Source organism: Diabrotica undecimpunctata, chromosome 3 (genome assembly GCF_040954645.1).
Source record: "Diabrotica undecimpunctata isolate CICGRU chromosome 3, icDiaUnde3, whole genome shotgun sequence".
NCBI classification, from domain to species: domain Eukaryota; kingdom Metazoa; phylum Arthropoda; class Insecta; order Coleoptera; family Chrysomelidae; genus Diabrotica; species Diabrotica undecimpunctata.
Window position 1 is genome coordinate 2,805,974 of NC_092805.1, and position 17,039 is coordinate 2,823,012.

Consider the following 17,039-nt stretch of genomic DNA (forward strand, 5'->3'; position numbering starts at 1 on the left):
TAATTACGTATTTCTTTTAATATAATAATATAATATAATAAATTTCTTTTAAATTTTAAAAATTTTCTTTTCAGTTTATACGTACACGTCATCAATCACTGTACAGACACCAAAAAATTCTCAATATGCTGAATACCCAATAAATGATGTAGAATAGATTGGTCATAAAATTTTTATAATAGTGATATGCAAATTAATAATATAGAGTTTTGCGACAAAATTCTATAGGTAATTAATTGTCCAATGAATAATATAGCTTATCCAAGATGTTTGTATAGAACTATTTTATTGTTAAGAAAGAAAAAATGTTCTTTCAAATCTTTTTTGTTCTTTGATAATATAATATCATAAAGTATTGTTTCAAAAAATTTGAATTGTTTTCATTGCACGAATTCTTTAATTATGAATAACCACTTATCCATTGGCGGTTACTAGTATGGGAATTAAGAAGGTAATATTCTATTTGTAGAGTTAGCTTATTTTTATACCGATATTTGTTCTTTAATTACTGATTTAAACAAATATGCTGGAGATGTGGGATACAGTTGAGGGTAAAACGTAATCGCGGATTAAATCATTAAAACTATCTATCCATCTTGATCTTACAATGAAAATGATCAGATAAGAGCTATAGTCAACATATATGAGTGTAGCAAAAAATGTGGTTGGATACTAAGCAAGAACGCTGCCAAAAATTAATTAAACTATCAAACTTTTTAAAACAGAGTAATGTTTATCTAAACCCTCCATTGACTTATTATTTAATAAGGAAATTTGGCCACCTTGTGTTACCATTAAATGGTCTATAGAAGCTTTATATTCCGAACCCACGCCTTTATCTGAGTCAAATACGAGTCCGAAGAACATCAGAAGCCCCGTTAACTTGGAAAATCCAATTACTATTTAAAGTAACAACAAAAATGAAGTGAAAACACTAAAATTGTCACAGACAAGCAGGCCATCGAAATTTGCAAATCTAAGAATGCTTTCCATTCACATATTAACTTTATTAAGAAGGATGCTTTGGAACCATCGATAAATCTGGATCCTTTGACCTCACCAAGAGTTAGATTAAATAATAACTCGAACAGTCGATATCTTTTAGCAAGATTAAGAGAAGCGGATATCTTGAAAGCCATTAAGCTACATCTTGGTTTTCTATATAGCCAACCTGCTTCAGTATGTGACGAAGGATTTACCAACACAAACGTTAAACTCTAAGACTGAATATCTACGAAAAATCCTTCTAGAATTTAATGATGCCTATGAAATTGGTTCAACTGAGATGGAAGTTGAGCTTCCTGCTCTCACTTCGGAAAGAATTATTCACCTACAAAAATAAGGAAAGTCACTAAAACATACTATTCCGTTGGCTCTCCAAAACGAAAAATTATTTAAGTGATTACAACTTTAGCATGGTTCTGATTAATATACAGTCCATCTAATTTACAAACCGTTGCACGTCATTATCTACGTCAGAGATCGAAGTTGACATAGTTGCCAATATATAAAAAAAATCCTACATTCATTTTAAATCAAATAGGTCACATAATGATTATTATACTCTTTACAACGACTATTTAAATTCTTATGTGACATTTTTGAAACAAAATACACTAATTTTGTTCTAAAAAGAACACATTTTATTAAATAGGTAAAAATATACAAAAAGAGGTATTCACTTTAAAATTTAAAATAATAAAGTACAAAAAGTGTCAACACCGCAACTGTCAAATAAGTGTTACCAATTTATGCCAAAATTTCACCTTCGTTCGATTACAGTTACAGTGTGTTCCGAACAAATGTTCTTCATCAAAACGCTTTATAATGCATTTATACAAATTAAATGAAACATATTGTTGTCTATTTCTTTAAGATAACATTAATAGAAATCTTTAAATATTAGTTCTACGCGTATATAATAAAATCTGTCTAGTGGCTGTAATGCCAGTGTACTCGGCAAAGTGATTATAAAAAAGAACACACCTACCGCCAAAATATTTCGTGTTGGTATCATGTGACGTCACGGGCTATGACGCCGATGACGTGCAACGGTTTGTAAATTAGATGGACTGTATATTCGTTCTATAAGATATAAAACAAAAGAATTATTTTTGTTTCTAGAGAAATTAGGATTTCCCCCGATAGTTGCGGTTACCGAACACTGGCTTGAAGTGAACGAGCCTTTTTTGTAGAAAAATATACCACTATAATTGCTAGATATGATCGTACAAGTTCAGCTTATGGTGGCACTCTAATATTCTTTCTACCAATAAGAATCGACACATTGCACTCTTTTATATTCCTTTTCATAGGACTGATTATGCTCGTCATTTTCCCTTGTCGAAAATGCTCAGCTCTTGCAATGACCACCTATTAGATCCTTTCTGCCCAAACAGTAATGCTTCAAAAGGCAACTTAAGGATCTAATTATTAATCTAGATATGTGATATATTTTTTTAACTTTTGTGATTTGATATACTGTTTTAATGTACAAATTTTAACTGTTTACTTGTTTCTTTGTTGTTTTGATGTTTATTGTACATGATCTTTACTTTTTACTATTTGTTGTATTTTATTGTAAATGGTTCTACCGTTGAAATAAATAAATAAATAAAATAGATAAATAATGATTTCTCTCCTGTAACAGAATATGAATTTCTGTTGAATGAAGCCTTTCTTTAGTTTTCATTGGTTTATAACAAGAATCTTAATCTATACATTCTTTGCATTTATAGATCACCTGTTTCTTCCACGGAACTATTTTTCAGAACCTGCTAAATTTGTTAAACGACCTGCCCAATAAAAGCAGAACAATTCTATGCGGTGACTTAAATATTAATTAGGCTGTTGATTGTGTTACCCAATTATCCTTGGTCAATATATTTAAATCGTATGGTTTCACAATGTACGTTACTTCTTCTACAAGAATTACTAAAACAACATCTACCATAATTGGTTAGTCTCAGATTTCTCACCCCCTCGACGTACGCTCTACAATTATTAATGCAGGACTATCTGATCATGAACCAGTATATATTAATGTGATATCAAGAATTTTAATTTTAAAACTTTACAAAAAATATATATAAAACATTATTTAAATTTTTGATTTATGATTTATATCACACCTTTCAATTTTGTTATCTCAGGTTTTACTCATGCTTCAATATCTATACTTTACAGCTGATGGGTTAGGTCCAAAGAATAACGGAATAAAACAACATAATATGATATGAAAATAATGTAATAAAATAAACTGATTAAAATACCTCCAAAAATTATTAGCATACAATGTTTATCACACAAAATTCGTTCTACGTACGTGAACCTTCAATAATGCATGGATAATATAATACGATTACAATCTAAAATCCAGCTTATTATTCTACATAAACAAATCAAGTAATATTCAGTGTCCTTCCTAATGCAATTTTGGTATATCGATTGTACCAAGAAAAATTTGTATGAATTATCCAATTCTCTCCACAGCTCCGTGTCCCCTCTCAGAACAAATTTGATCTCCTTCGACTATCGACAACTTATTCACACGTTACTAATATGATATAATATTATTTGATCCAAAATTCTCAAATTGAATATATTATGAATGTTTCTGCCGTTGAAACGCTTCCTCTGCCTTGAGTTGTCCAATTCCTTGTTCTATGCAAAATTAACTATCAGTTCTCAGCAGCCTCCTATGTAATTGGCAATATTAAACAAGATATTGCAATTTAGTGTCTTCAATGCTCTCCTTCGAATGCACGTACCTTTCCAATGATGCCAGCCTCTTTTCCTCTCGCCAAACTTAATCTCCCGTTCCGAAATAAACAGCGATACGTAGAATACAAGTAGGAAAAGTTTACTTATAAATTTGTACCAGATCAGTTACCGTCGGACACACTTACTTCACCAACTCACAACTTATTCTCTATCACTTCCTACCCCTGGAGACCACCTCGAAAACCAACCATTCACTTTAAGAAACTGGAACTCTCTACCTCTCTCATCTCCTCTATCCATCCATCCAACCTCTCATTATACACACCCATCTCACCACTTTCCAAATTCTCGGCCAATCAGAAATTTGCATACCACTCCCCACATAAAATCAGAAATACCTACAAACTATCCTAATTCATATTATTTCTACAAAGACACTTAATTTCTACTGGGTATTTACAGATTCCGAAAAACCATTTACTTATTAACTATTTTTATTGTCCTGTTCATGGCGCAAACCGGGATTACGGAACACTTTATGGCTTATGGGAAAAAACCATCGTTAACTTCTATTCATTATACCCGCACTATCCACGTGTTATATTTATACAAAAGATTATTTATGACTAAGATTACCTTTGGTTAATTCCAGGCAGTTCGGAGTATTTTTACTTTCTATAATTTCTGAAATATTGATTTCATCGTACATTTAATATTTTTACTCTTCAATTTTGAATACCACAACAATATATATATATATATATATATATATATATATATATATATATATATATATATATATGTATATATATATATATATATATATATATATATATATATATATATATATATATACCGCTATTTAGGCGCCACGCCCTTCCGGTAGGATCTATGGAGGAGTATCACCGAGTTGTTTTGCAAACATCGAGCTCACTACTAACCTTACGAACAGAAGTGTGCTCATCTTCTTCAAAAGCAAGTAGAACATCTAATGTTGTAACATAATTTACAGAGGGACGACCTTATTTGTGTGCATTTTCAATGGTACCAGTTTCTCGAAATTTCTTTTCAATCTTACTTACTGTTGACTGCGTGATGGGTATTTCTGAATATTTATCATTAAATAAATTACACACTTCCATCTGAGTTCGCGATTTGTCTCCATACCCAATCATCATGAGTATTTCAATTCTTTGCTTTACACTCAAATTCATTTCTACTTGAACTTAATTCTAAGCAATAATACAGAACATTCACGAATAAATACAATTATTGTACTACTTAATTGTTATTGAACGTTACTAAAAATAATTACAGTTTACCAAAAACTAGAGGTAGGCTACTTTTTTGCAATTGATAATAAATAATTTATTTTCTAAGTCTTTCTTATATTTCAAATTATATCCATTAGACCCGAGTATTATACTTTTTTGAAATCAGTCATTTTTATCGATCTAAAAATGTCCTAAAATACAGGGTGTTACGTTTAAAAAAAGAGCAGATGACGCCATCACTGTAATGTGTATCACCTTGTATAATGAAATTTTATTGTAAAATGTAGAACAATAAATTTAAAAATCGACGTGTTTCAGATTTTTTTAAAAAGGCTTTTCATTTAGGAAATATCGAATTTATACCATACTTTACGGACACAATGTATATAAATTTGGGTATCACATGCAGGAACTTAAACTTATTAGTTCGTAAGGTATTATTATGCAATTTGCAATATATTTAAATGCATGGTTGAACATCGCCTTTAAGAGATTTACACCTCGATACATTTCTATCCATTTTAAGATTTCCGTATGTGATACACCCCTGTCTTTATTCTAAAACATATAAAAAGCTGAAACAATGGTAACTGTATTGACACTTTAACCATGTCTTCGGAGCTGTTTTTTAATATCCGCATGTGCCTAAACATCCAAAGCCTAGCGGGCCTTAATTCATTGAAGCATAACACCATGAATCAAAAAGTGCTCTATGGCTGTGCCATGCTAGTATTGTTATCTACTTTGTATTTGTGTTGTCTACAATTTGTCTATGAGGATAATTCCAATATCGTCATAGATTTACTTCGGTTGGAGTCTATTTTTTTATTGATACATGTAAGTATTAATTTAAATGAAATTTACCTTAAAATCATTACTTCACATCCTACATTCGAAGCGGTGAGTTTTTCGGCTCATCTAACCATCTCATCTGTGATTTCTCTCGATTTAATATACAGGGTGCGGCATTAGTTCGAAGATAAAATGCTCTGATCAAAAGATATCGAAGTTTTACTGTCAAATTAATACAAATTTTACACAAAACGATTTATTTTACACAAAAAGTGCTGATAAACATTTTTCTTCAAAATTATTTCACCTGCATTTATTATTTGAAATATTTTTTTCTACGAAGCACAAATTCTTGATTTATCGATTTTTTCGGTTTACTTCTCTATGAGGCGGGGGTTATTTTAGGGAAAAGCTGAGGGGTAGGAATAGTAAACTTTTTTGGGGTCCCAAAATTAATATTCTCTAAAAAATTCAGCTTGTGCGTATAATTTTTAGAGATTCAGTGGCATTTTCTTCCCTGACAACTGGAGTATAAATAAATTAATTTATTTATAACAAAACTAAAGAATCTCTGGCATTTGGTAAAGGCGCGTCCACACTGGAGCAACATTTGGCAACTTGTAGCAATTTTATGTTGCAACAAGTTGCTAAATGTTTAATTTATTAAACTTTTGACATAAAACAAACTGTCCTCACTAGTGCAACAATGTTAATGAATGTTTGAACTTGTTGAATCACAAATTCAGTTGAGTACAACATTCTGTCCATACTGCTGTAGTTTTGTGACATGATGGAGGAAGACTTATTAACTGCTACCGCGTGCTTTCTAATTTTGTGTGGTGATTCACGAAAACGGAAGCGTAAATGTTGGGTCCGTCCAAGTTTGAAGAAAAGGGAAAAATATGGTGGAAAGGAAATATTATCGGATTTAAACAAAGATGACGTTTTATTAGAACTTCGAACCGATGGGTGCTTCAAAAATTTTTTGCGCATGAGTAGTTCAGATATGGAATTTTTGCTGCAAAAAATTGCACCAGTGATAAGAAAAGCAGATACTAACTGTAGAAAGGCTATACCTCCACAAGAACGATTAGCTGTAACATTGCGCTTTCTGGCAACTGGAGATTCCTACAGCAGCTTGATGTATTTATTTAAGATTTCGAAACAAGCTATCTCAAAGATAGTACCAGAAGTATGTGCTGCGCTAGTAAATGCAATTAAAGACCAAGTTAAGGTAAGTAAACTTTATTGTACTTTTTTATTGATAACTTTAGAAGTTTTACATGTTACTTAATTGAAATGCCTCTGCGAGAATGTTTGAGGAACCAAAAGCAGTAGAGGAGTCTGAAGAGTTTTGTATGTATGTCTCCGCTGGTGATATAGCTGGTGTGCTGCAATACGATGAATCTGATTGTGGTCTCGTGGAAGGTTGCATTGATAAAATTGGCTCATATGTGTTAGTTGATTGTGGCATTCCATAATCATATTTACCCATACTTGCATCGAACAAAATATTACCTATAAGATGTTCTACAATATTTTGTGCGCAGGTGGTATTCAAATCCCTAATTTTACACGCCATATGTTCTCCAAATACATCGAATTTGTCTCGCTGTTGTTTATTTTGTATGTCTTGAATTATTTTATATGCCTCTTCTTTTCGAGCGTTATCATCGATTTTTCTTGTAAGTGTTTGTGTGACACGTCTAGTTTTATTAGGGTGTTTAAATTCATCAAGATTTGTGCTGTTCGGATTTTCCACGGTTTTTTTACGAGGCTCTTGAGAGGATTTGTTAGATGCCGAAGGCTTCTCACAAGCAGCGTTAGATGTTGATGGGTTTTGAGAACCATCGTTATACAAGTCTTTCATGCCTTCGTTGCCATTTTCTGCATCTTGAAATTCTTGGGTCTCATTTCCACCTTCATCACAATCTGTTACTTGTGAATCATCTAAATCCGTTTCGGAGGAAGAGTCATTAAGGTCATCCTGCAAAGAAAAATACATTGTATAAAATGTAAACACTACAAAGTAGGAAAACGCCTAATATTACAGTGATCTACATTTTTAGCATAAGTAATGATATCTTTGTATTTCAGATGCCTAAAACTGCTCAAGAATGGGAAACAATTACTAATGGTTTCAGTGTTCTTTGGAATTTTCCAAAATGTGTAGGCGTCATGGATGGCAAGCACATTGCAATACAAGCACCAAAAAACAGTGGAAGTGATTTCTTCAATTACAAAACGTTTTTTAGCATTGTTCTGTTCGGCGTAATGGATGCTAATTACCGATTTTTGTATTTTCATGTAGGCTCCCAAGGGAGAATATCTGATGGAGGAGTATTCGAAAATACATTATTCAAAAAACTATTAACTCGTTGCAAACTCAACCTTCCAGAATATAGCTCTTTACCAGGACGTGAGAAATTAGTCCCTCACGTATTTTTAGGGGATGATGCCTTCCCATTATCACCAAATTTACTGAAACCCTACCCTGGGGCGCAGGACAAAGGGTCTCCCAAAAGGATATTTAATTACCGTCTCAGTAGAGCGAGAAGAATATCAGAAAATGTTTTTGGAATGTTATCTTCGATTTTTAGAATATTTAGAAAACCCTTACTTTTAGAACCAGAAACTGCAGAAGTTGTTGTTATGGCTTGCATTTACTTGCATAATTTTTTAAGGAATAGTTCAAGATCTAAAAATTCCTACAATCCCCCAGGTACATATGACGGTGAAGATAAAGATACAGGACGTGTTTTAGAAGGATCGTGGAGAAGAGAAACTCAGAGTAATACATTTACTTCATACAAGAAAGTTGCACGAAATGCATCAACTGAAGCAAAAGATATTAGGCAAGAGTTTGCACATTTTTTCGTTACAGCTTTGGGGATGGTGCCGTGGCAGAATAATTATTGAATTATAATTCATGTATAAATTGAAATTGCCTATTTATTTGTTTGAATAATTAATAACAGAAAAGTTAATATCTAAAAACATTGTGTGTTTACTTACCACGTTCTCAGCTTCACTTTCCTTGCATGGGCGGACTTTGTTTTTGTCTCGAAGAAATACTAATGCATCGTAGGCAAACCACTTGGAATGAAACTGAGCGCCTGCTCCAGATTTTTTCATGCTGCGATATTTTTTTTGCTCTCTATAAAACTGAGCCACCAAATTACGGATTTTTCTTTTTGCCTCTTCCTGAGATCACCTGAGCACCCTACAGCTGAACAAACTGCATTCCATGCATCATTTTTTGATTCTCTTCATTTATATTTAACATTTTTAGGATTCCAAATACATGGATGTTGTCTATAATTGTCAATTAAATTTAAACAATTCTCCGAAGTCCACTTAAACGCCATCACTAAATATAGACGCGGCGGTCTGTCTACTGTCTAGTCACTCAATTTGCAACAGGTCTCAACTCGCAACAATCCGTCCACATCGAAGCAATGTTGACAAATGTTTCACTTTGTTTCATTATCCTTTGATCTTTACCGCTAGAAACGGATTTATACAACATACTACAACTTGTGTTGAATCGCAACACCAACTTTATGCAACGCAACACAACATATTCCAACAAATATAAACATTTTATGTTGTAACAAGTTTTTGTTGTATTATGTTGGAAAATGTTGCTCCAGTGTGGACGCGTCTTAATACGTAGATAGCTCTATTCCATTTACGTCGAAAATTGTTGTTTTCTCCGTGTTGGAACGAATTTTTGCTCTAACGTTCTGCTATTGACCACTTGAGGTCGGTGCAATAATTTCGCTTCATAAATATAATGACTTTGGAATTTAGTCAGACTTGTGAATTTTTCGTGTTAAAAGTAAATAATTAGCGACAGCATAAAAAGTCGGTGTGTTACAAAGTTGTGGCTGGTTTCATCTATAATTTCCCTGGTAAGAAATATACTATGTTTGCTATTTAAAACTTGTGTTCACCAATCCATAAAGTTTAGATAACCTTAAAAAATTAATGTGTTTTGCTAGTCGTAAACATTGTTGTACCTTGGAACATTACGTTTGTTGTAAATTTGGCCTGGCCAGAGGTACAACTGGCAATGGCCAAAGGTACAACAAGTGAAAACATTTTATTTTTTCTAATTTATCTGTAATTTTACTGGAAGTAGACACTAAAGTAAGGCGAAATCCGCACTGACCTGTGTTTTTAATGCATAGGCAATAAATAATTTTCAAATCAGAGGAAGCTCAGTGGTCTCTTTGCTTTAATACGCACCGCAGCATTAAGAGCGTAGTAGGCTCAAAATTTCGGGCCAATGCTTTTTAAATGCATTCGTTTTTTTCGAATCTTGAGAAAACTAGTAAATATTTTTGAAAAATTTAAACGCAGAATGAAAGATTACATTATTACTGAAGACCTAAGGTCCCTGAAAACTTCTATAATGTTTATTTTAATAAGTAACAGGGGTCAAAAAGAAGAGAAAATTTAGTGTGATTTTTAATTTCAAATATCTCATTCAAAAAAAACTTTTTGTTAATTCTCAGGGACTTTCGGCCCTCGGTAATAATATAATCTTTCATTCTGTGTTTAAATTTTTTAAAAATATTTATTAGTTTTCTCAGAATTCGAAAAAAATGAATGCATTTAAAAAGCATTGGCCCGAAATTTTGCGCCTACGCTCTTAAGGCAATTTTTATCGCTCATGTGATTTATTAACCTCACTGCACTCGGCTAATAAACTCTACAAAATTGAACTTTAATGCTTTTTTACTTAAATAACAAGTAAACTGACACCAAACTTCTTTACAGAAAAAATGCCACGAAGCAAAAGTGGAATAAAAAGAGACAAAGTGGATGTAGGTGCTTTGCAGAAAGCTGTCGAAGACGTCATATTCGAATTCATGTAAACTCCTAACATCCTACATTCGAATACAACGCAAACAACGATGTTAAAAAAATGTTTTTACTTGAACAAGGGTCACAGTTAGAGCAGTACTTGACACAGGCATAAAACAAAATACATGAAAATAGGTACGCAACCACAAACACTACGGCCACTTATTATAGAAAATGACGTCATCGAAGCAGTTAACGAATTTGTATCCCTGGGAACGCTCGTCAATACTGAAAATGACACTACCGCAGAGATAAACCGCAGAATTTGCACGGCTAATAGATGCTATTTTGGGCTTAATCTCCTTTTTAAATCTACAGTTATATCAAGAAATACAAAAGTAAAACTCTACAAAACAATAATACGCCCAGTCCTAACATATGGTTCAGAAACCTGGACTTTAACAAAAAGCAATGAAAACATGTTAGGATGTTTCGAAAGAAAAATACTAAGGCGCATCTATGGAGCGGTAAATGAAAATGGTGTCTGGAGAAGACGATACAACTTGGAACTCTATAGGATATACCAGGAACCAGATATCGTAAAACACATAAAGATAGGACGTCTGAGGTGGGTAGGCCATGTAATGCGGATGGAGCAAACCGACCCAGCTAGAAAAACGCTCCTTGATAGACCTATTGGTCAAAGAAGAAGAGGAAGACCCAGAACAAGATTCCTAGATAACATCGATGAAGACATGAGAAATATGGAAATACGTGCTTGGCGGAGGAAGGCGAGGGACGACTGGAGAAAAATTCTTGGGGAGGCTAGGACCCACACAGGGTTGTAAAGCCAAAATGATGATGACGACAATTTAAAAAATATATTTATTTAATTCAAATAAATGTTTCAATCATATACTCTACGACACTCGTCGGTTATCTGTAAACAAAATACCTTCGTAATCGGATTATTAGGTTGACTGCCATATTGTATTCCTTCAGATACAAGGTGGGTTAGTCGAAAACATCTTAAACCGTCAGTTTCAGGTTGGTTTTTACTATTATATCGTATTACCTATCCTCTCTGTATTTCAGTTCTCTAATTAGGGTTAAACTTGTAGTGAGCTATCGACAAATTGTGTACCGATTGTACTAGATTTTAAGGTAATGAGCCAATAAAGTGGGAAAATATTAGAAAAACACGATTTTTTCGCAATTTGAGAATTTCTTAGTTCAAAATGATTATTTTAACAATGATAATTCATAGCCCGTAAGAAAATAAATGTAAAAGCATACATCTAACTATTTGATATTGATGTAAGATAAAAAAAAGTGCGAAAGGAATGAAAAACGTGGTATTTTCGAATTTTATCTTTATGAAAAAGTTAAATCGGGACTTTTACAAAATAATATAGTGATAGTGTGGAAGAAAAAATGTTGAATTATTAACTGAGTTTTGAGGTTATGTGCAAATAAATGAGTAAAAAACGGTTTTTTTCATTTTTCGATGCTTTCCTCTTAGAAATTAAAAATTCTGCCTTAGTCATTCAAAAGAACGAAAAAAAAATACATAAAAAATTACTATTTAAAAGTTAGCCAAAAATTATTAACATACCTATGAAATTATTGAAAATTTCAATGATTTTTCCTAAGCTCAATTTTCAATATTAAAAAAAATCAGGCTTTTTTGTATTCAAAAGATACATCTTCATGAATTTTTTTGATTTTTTAAAGCAAAATTGCGTCCAGAAAAAAAATAAAGTCTAAAAATGCTTCTTTTTTAGGTTTAAGAGGTTCTATGGGCTCTGGGAAGCTAAAAATTTGCATAAAGTCATGTTTTTATATGCTTTATTGAAAGCACAAGTCGCGGTGCTGATTGGTGCGGGGGCACTTTTGACCATCTTATCCCGCTGTAGCCTTTTGTCAAAGATTTCAATTAAACTTAAGGGTAATTATTTACCTTAAGGATTTTGAAATAAAACTTTTGAGAAAAGTTTATTAATCAAATTTAAAATTATCTTTTATCCTCTTTTACCTTTTTCCTTTTTTTACAATTATATTTATTTATTAAGGGCCTGCGTAGCGCAAGCGGTAGGATTCTTGCCTCGCAAGCCGGTGGTCCGGGGTTCGAATCCCACCGCCGGCAAGAACATCTAGACATTTTAAAAAATGTCTATAGGCCCCAGGTCGACTCAGCCTGAATAAAAATGAGTACCTTGGGTAAAACCAGGGGTAATAATAGACGGTTGAAGCGTAGCACTGGCCATGTTACCTTCCTTGTATACCGTAGGCCCTAGATATAGCAGACTACCCTGCTATACTCCCAAAGCCACGACAGCGGTATAAAACGGGAGACTATTATTATTATTATTATTATATTTATTTATTTACCATAAAAATACTAAAAGATTTTATTTGTTTAAGGCAATTGTTAAATGCACTGTGATGTTCGTAAACCACGATAAAATATCAAGCTTACTAAATGATACGCTTCTTTTCTGGAAAATCGATACATACCCATTTAAAAAAGAAAGAAAAGTAGCTCAGTTCATGGAGAAGGTCCTTAAATTCTTCTTATTTTGGTATCCAGGCGTTGCAACTGCCAATACTCTGCTTGTATTTCTTCTTCCATTGATAATACATAAAAGGATCTTGCCTGTATCAACATTCGTTCCAGAATATCCTCCGTATTGGCTACTATACTTAATAGAGTGCTATGGTTTTACCGTCATATATATTGGCGTAGTATATTTTGACGTACTGATTGGAACTTTGGTAATGATGGTAGTTATTCAATGGAAACTCTTAAACGGAAAAATTCATGATGTTCTCGAAAGACCTGTAACCAATCAAAAAGAAAAGAATTTGTTGCAAGCAGATATTAAGACTTGCATAGATTATCACAATTTTTTATTGAAGTAAGTACTAGTTTTACATGTATTTCTAGTTTGACTTTTTTAATTTTTCTTAAAATCGATGTAAATGCAGGTGTGAAATTGCTCTAAGAAGTTGTTTTGGGGATGACAAAAAACTAGCTCCAAAGATTAACACACATCTTTAATCCAACAGCCAAGAAATACAATGTAATAATATCAGCAGAAAAAAACCAAATTTATGACAACATCTAAATACTCACTAAGATGTAAAGTGATGGGAAAATAATAAAGCAGAAAGCAAGGTTTAGATATCTGGGAATAGATATAACTATTTACGGAGATAAGAGAATTAAAGAAGAAGTACGACAACAAAGCTTAAAAGCAAGTAAAGCGGCGGGATCTCTTAATGACATAATCTGGAAGAACAAACACCTAAGACAAGACGCAAAAACAAGAATCTATAAAGCAGCAATTAACCTATATTAACATACACGGCGGAGACAAGACCTGACACATCTAAAACCAGACGACTACTAGAAACAACAGAGATGGAAAATACTGCCACGAATATCAGGGAAAAGTCTGTTCGATAGGGAGATAAGCGGAAACATAAGAAGAGCATGCAATATAGAAGACATAAATGGTTGGGTGACAAAACGGAAACAGGAGTGGAATGAACATAGTACGAATAGCACGAGATAAGTCACCAAATGGACGAAGAAGTAATAGCAGAATAAGTAAATAAGACAACTGAAGTATGGGTTTAATACTTTTAAGGTTAATTATAGCTTAGGGATACTCAGCTAGGAAATACACCAATCCTTTGGAAAATGATAAATAAGGATATAATCTGTTTGTTAAGTTTATTACTATTTTCCTTAATTTGTTAAAATCATGAGCTATTTTATTTTAACCGCCGCAAAATAGAGAACATCTTTATATGAACAAGATCAATTCAATGCCTCTCATGAATTACATATTTTTTCTAGTTTTGTTGCCAGAATTAACGGGACTCTCTATGTCACATTTTTATTTTATATCGTTGTGACGGTATTATCGGCTTGTGCAGATACCTTCATCATACTAAGGGGGTAAGTTTTTAAAAAACCTTTTTTAAATGATTATATATAACTTTTAAGATAAGAATGTACATTTATTTTCTTTTGAATAATTAAAATATTCTTTCATCCTTCCTTGTCGAGTGTCTATCTTCTCCATCCCCTTACTACAATCTCTCTTATTGTTCTGCACATAATCAGAATACAAATGTCAAAAACGACGGTTTCAAATCATAACTCGGTGGTGTAGTAAAACGTGGTACTAATTGTGGATTTGATCACAATTGAATTCAAAGTATGAGGTTCTGTAACTGTTTTGTTGTGGATCCATGTTCATTCATGGATTTTACTGTAAAAAAATTTTAATTCTTAATTACCCTTTCTAGAAATTGGGGCCCCAATTGGAAAAACTGGGGCCACTCGGCTAAGGATAGAAGGCCCCTACAGAAATCTTCCCGGTCCACCAGGATTGGAGGTTGTGGCGATGGGCCTGCTCCTCATCGCACGGAAAAAAAACTGTATTGCAAAAAATCCTAGAAAGAAAACGCCGGACGGTCTTAACGGAAAACGACCCAGCTTACGAAAAAGGTTAATGAGTTTTGGAACATGGAATGTGCAAGGTACTCGGACTAAGCTTGATGAGGTGTTGAAAGAAATTAAGAGATTTCAATTAGATGTAACAGTCCTTACAGAAACAAAAAAGAAAGGGAAGGGGACAGACGAGTTTAAAGATTTTGTTCATTTCTATAGTGGAGTAGGAAAAGACAGAAGAGCAGCAGCAGGTGTAAGTATATTGATAAAGAAAAGGCTGTCACGAAATATTAAGAACTGGGAACAAATAAACGAAAGGCTAATAAAAGTTGAGATGAAGCTAAAAGGACGTGACATAGTGATAGTGGGCGCATATGCACCTTCTGAAGATGAAAAGGACGAGGTAAAGGATAAATTTTACGACGAATTGACGGACCTGGTAGAGAGTATTGGAACTAGGAAGGAAGTAATTCTACTAGGTGACTTAAATGCTAGAACCGGAAGAAAGGTAAATAGCAAAGTGGTCGGTCCATTTGGAGAAGAAAAAATAAATAAAAACGGTGAGAGATTAATAAGTTTCTGCGATCATATGAATTTAAAGATAATGAATGGATATTATCAGCACAAGAATATTCATAAATTCGCGTGGATTCAGCCAACGAGGAATTTGAAATCAATAATCGATTACTGTATATGCAAAGAAAACTCCACAATAAAGGTTATTAACGTTAGAGTCCATCGAGGAGCAGAATGTGGATCTGATCACCATTTGCTTAAAGCGTCACTACTATTTACATTTAAAGGAAGCCAACGACAAAATGAAAACGAAAGTTCAATGATACTGCAAGACATTTCAACAAAGAGATATAATGTATAAGGTTTTGAAAATGAGTCTACCCAGTTTCTGTATCGAATGAGGTTGAATCTGAAATTGCACGATGTTTGTTACTCCTCACCAATTAATACGTACAACGAAATTATGAAAGCTCTTGACGAAGCTGCAATGGAAGCTATTGGAGAAGTGGATAGCATAAAAAATAGAAATGAATGGTGGAATAAAGAAATAGAAGATCTTGTGGGGAAGAAGAAGAATATATATAACAAACGGCTAGCAACAAAGGACCCTTACTATCGACAACAGTACAACAGCTTAAACAAAGAAGTAAAAAAAGAGGTAAATAAAGCCAAAAATTAGATGTGGAATAAAGCCTGTGATAACGTAGAAAATTTTATGGGTACAGCAAGAAGTAAAGAAGCCTGGAAAACAATTAGAGGTAGTAGAACAGATAGAAAAGAATGCAGTAGGTTAACTCTAATAGCCCCAGAATTATGGGTCGAATATTATGAACAAATGCTGACAGAAGATCGAACAGAATTCCAAGATATTGGCTACCAAAAATATGATATTTCCTACCGCGAAGAAACTGAAATAACACCAGAAGAAATTAAAAAACACGCCAACGCTATGAAAAATGGAAATGCTCCAGGACCGGGGGGAGTATCCATTGAACTGATTAAATATGGCCCTGACAAACTATTTCCGCTATTGGCTTATACTTTTAATTTATTCTTGAGAGGAGAAGAGCTACCCCCAGAATGGAAAACTGCATATATCAGCAATCTATACAAAAATAAAGGCGACAGAAATGTTTGTAAGAACTACCGAGGGCTTAGTGTAACTAACTCAATCTGTAGAGTCTACGGGAAGATAATTAAAAGCCGAATTGAAGATTGCTGGGAAGACGCTGAAGATCAGAGTGGCTTTCGTACTGGTCGTTCTTGTATAGACAAAGTGTTCTGCCTAAAACAAACAATAGAAAAGCGTTTGGAACATAATATGGAGACACATGGTATTTATTGATCTTCAAAAAGCGTATGACAGTGTCCCATTAGCCAAGCTATGGCAGGTGCTAGAAGACAAGAATATTCCACCGATTTACATTAATGCTGTAAGGGAGTTGTACGATGATATG

General features: G+C 33.4%; 2 protein-coding genes across 2 annotated transcripts; one reads left to right on the forward strand and one right to left on the reverse strand.

Annotated features, from left to right (window-relative positions):
• Positions 1-6,510: 6,510 nt before the first annotated feature.
• LOC140435452 (uncharacterized) lies at positions 6,511-8,964 on the reverse strand. The gene is made up of 2 exons (XM_072524184.1): positions 8,805-8,964; positions 6,511-7,776 (listed from the first exon to the last, which is right to left on the reverse strand). The coding sequence occupies exons 1-2, from the start codon at positions 8,922-8,924 to the stop codon at positions 7,069-7,071; spliced, it is 828 nt and encodes a 275-aa protein (XP_072380285.1). The 5' UTR covers positions 8,925-8,964; the 3' UTR covers positions 6,511-7,068.
• A 4,079-nt stretch (positions 8,965-13,043) lies between these two features.
• Positions 13,044-15,072, forward strand: LOC140435431 (uncharacterized). Its single transcript, XM_072524166.1, has 3 exons — positions 13,044-13,519; positions 14,467-14,568; positions 14,922-15,072. The coding sequence occupies exons 1-3, from the start codon at positions 13,047-13,049 to the stop codon at positions 15,070-15,072; spliced, it is 726 nt and encodes a 241-aa protein (XP_072380267.1). The 5' UTR covers positions 13,044-13,046.
• Positions 15,073-17,039: the final 1,967 nt, after the last annotated feature.

Coding starts and splice junctions, on each gene's coding strand:
- LOC140435452 (XM_072524184.1), bottom strand. CDS start 8,924: ATGAAAAAATCTGGAGCAGGCGCTCAGTTTCATTCCAAGTGGTTTGCC. Junction 7,777..8,804: donor AAAGTGAAGCTGAGAACGTG/GTAAGTAAACAC, acceptor TTTTCTTTGCAG/GATGACCTTAATGACTCTTC.
- LOC140435431 (XM_072524166.1), top strand. CDS start 13,047: ATGTTCGTAAACCACGATAAAATATCAAGCTTACTAAATGATACGCTT. Junction 13,520..14,466: donor TATCACAATTTTTTATTGAA/GTAAGTACTAGT, acceptor TATTTTTTCTAG/TTTTGTTGCCAGAATTAACG. Junction 14,569..14,921: donor ACCTTCATCATACTAAGGGG/GTAAGTTTTTAA, acceptor TACCCTTTCTAG/AAATTGGGGCCCCAATTGGA.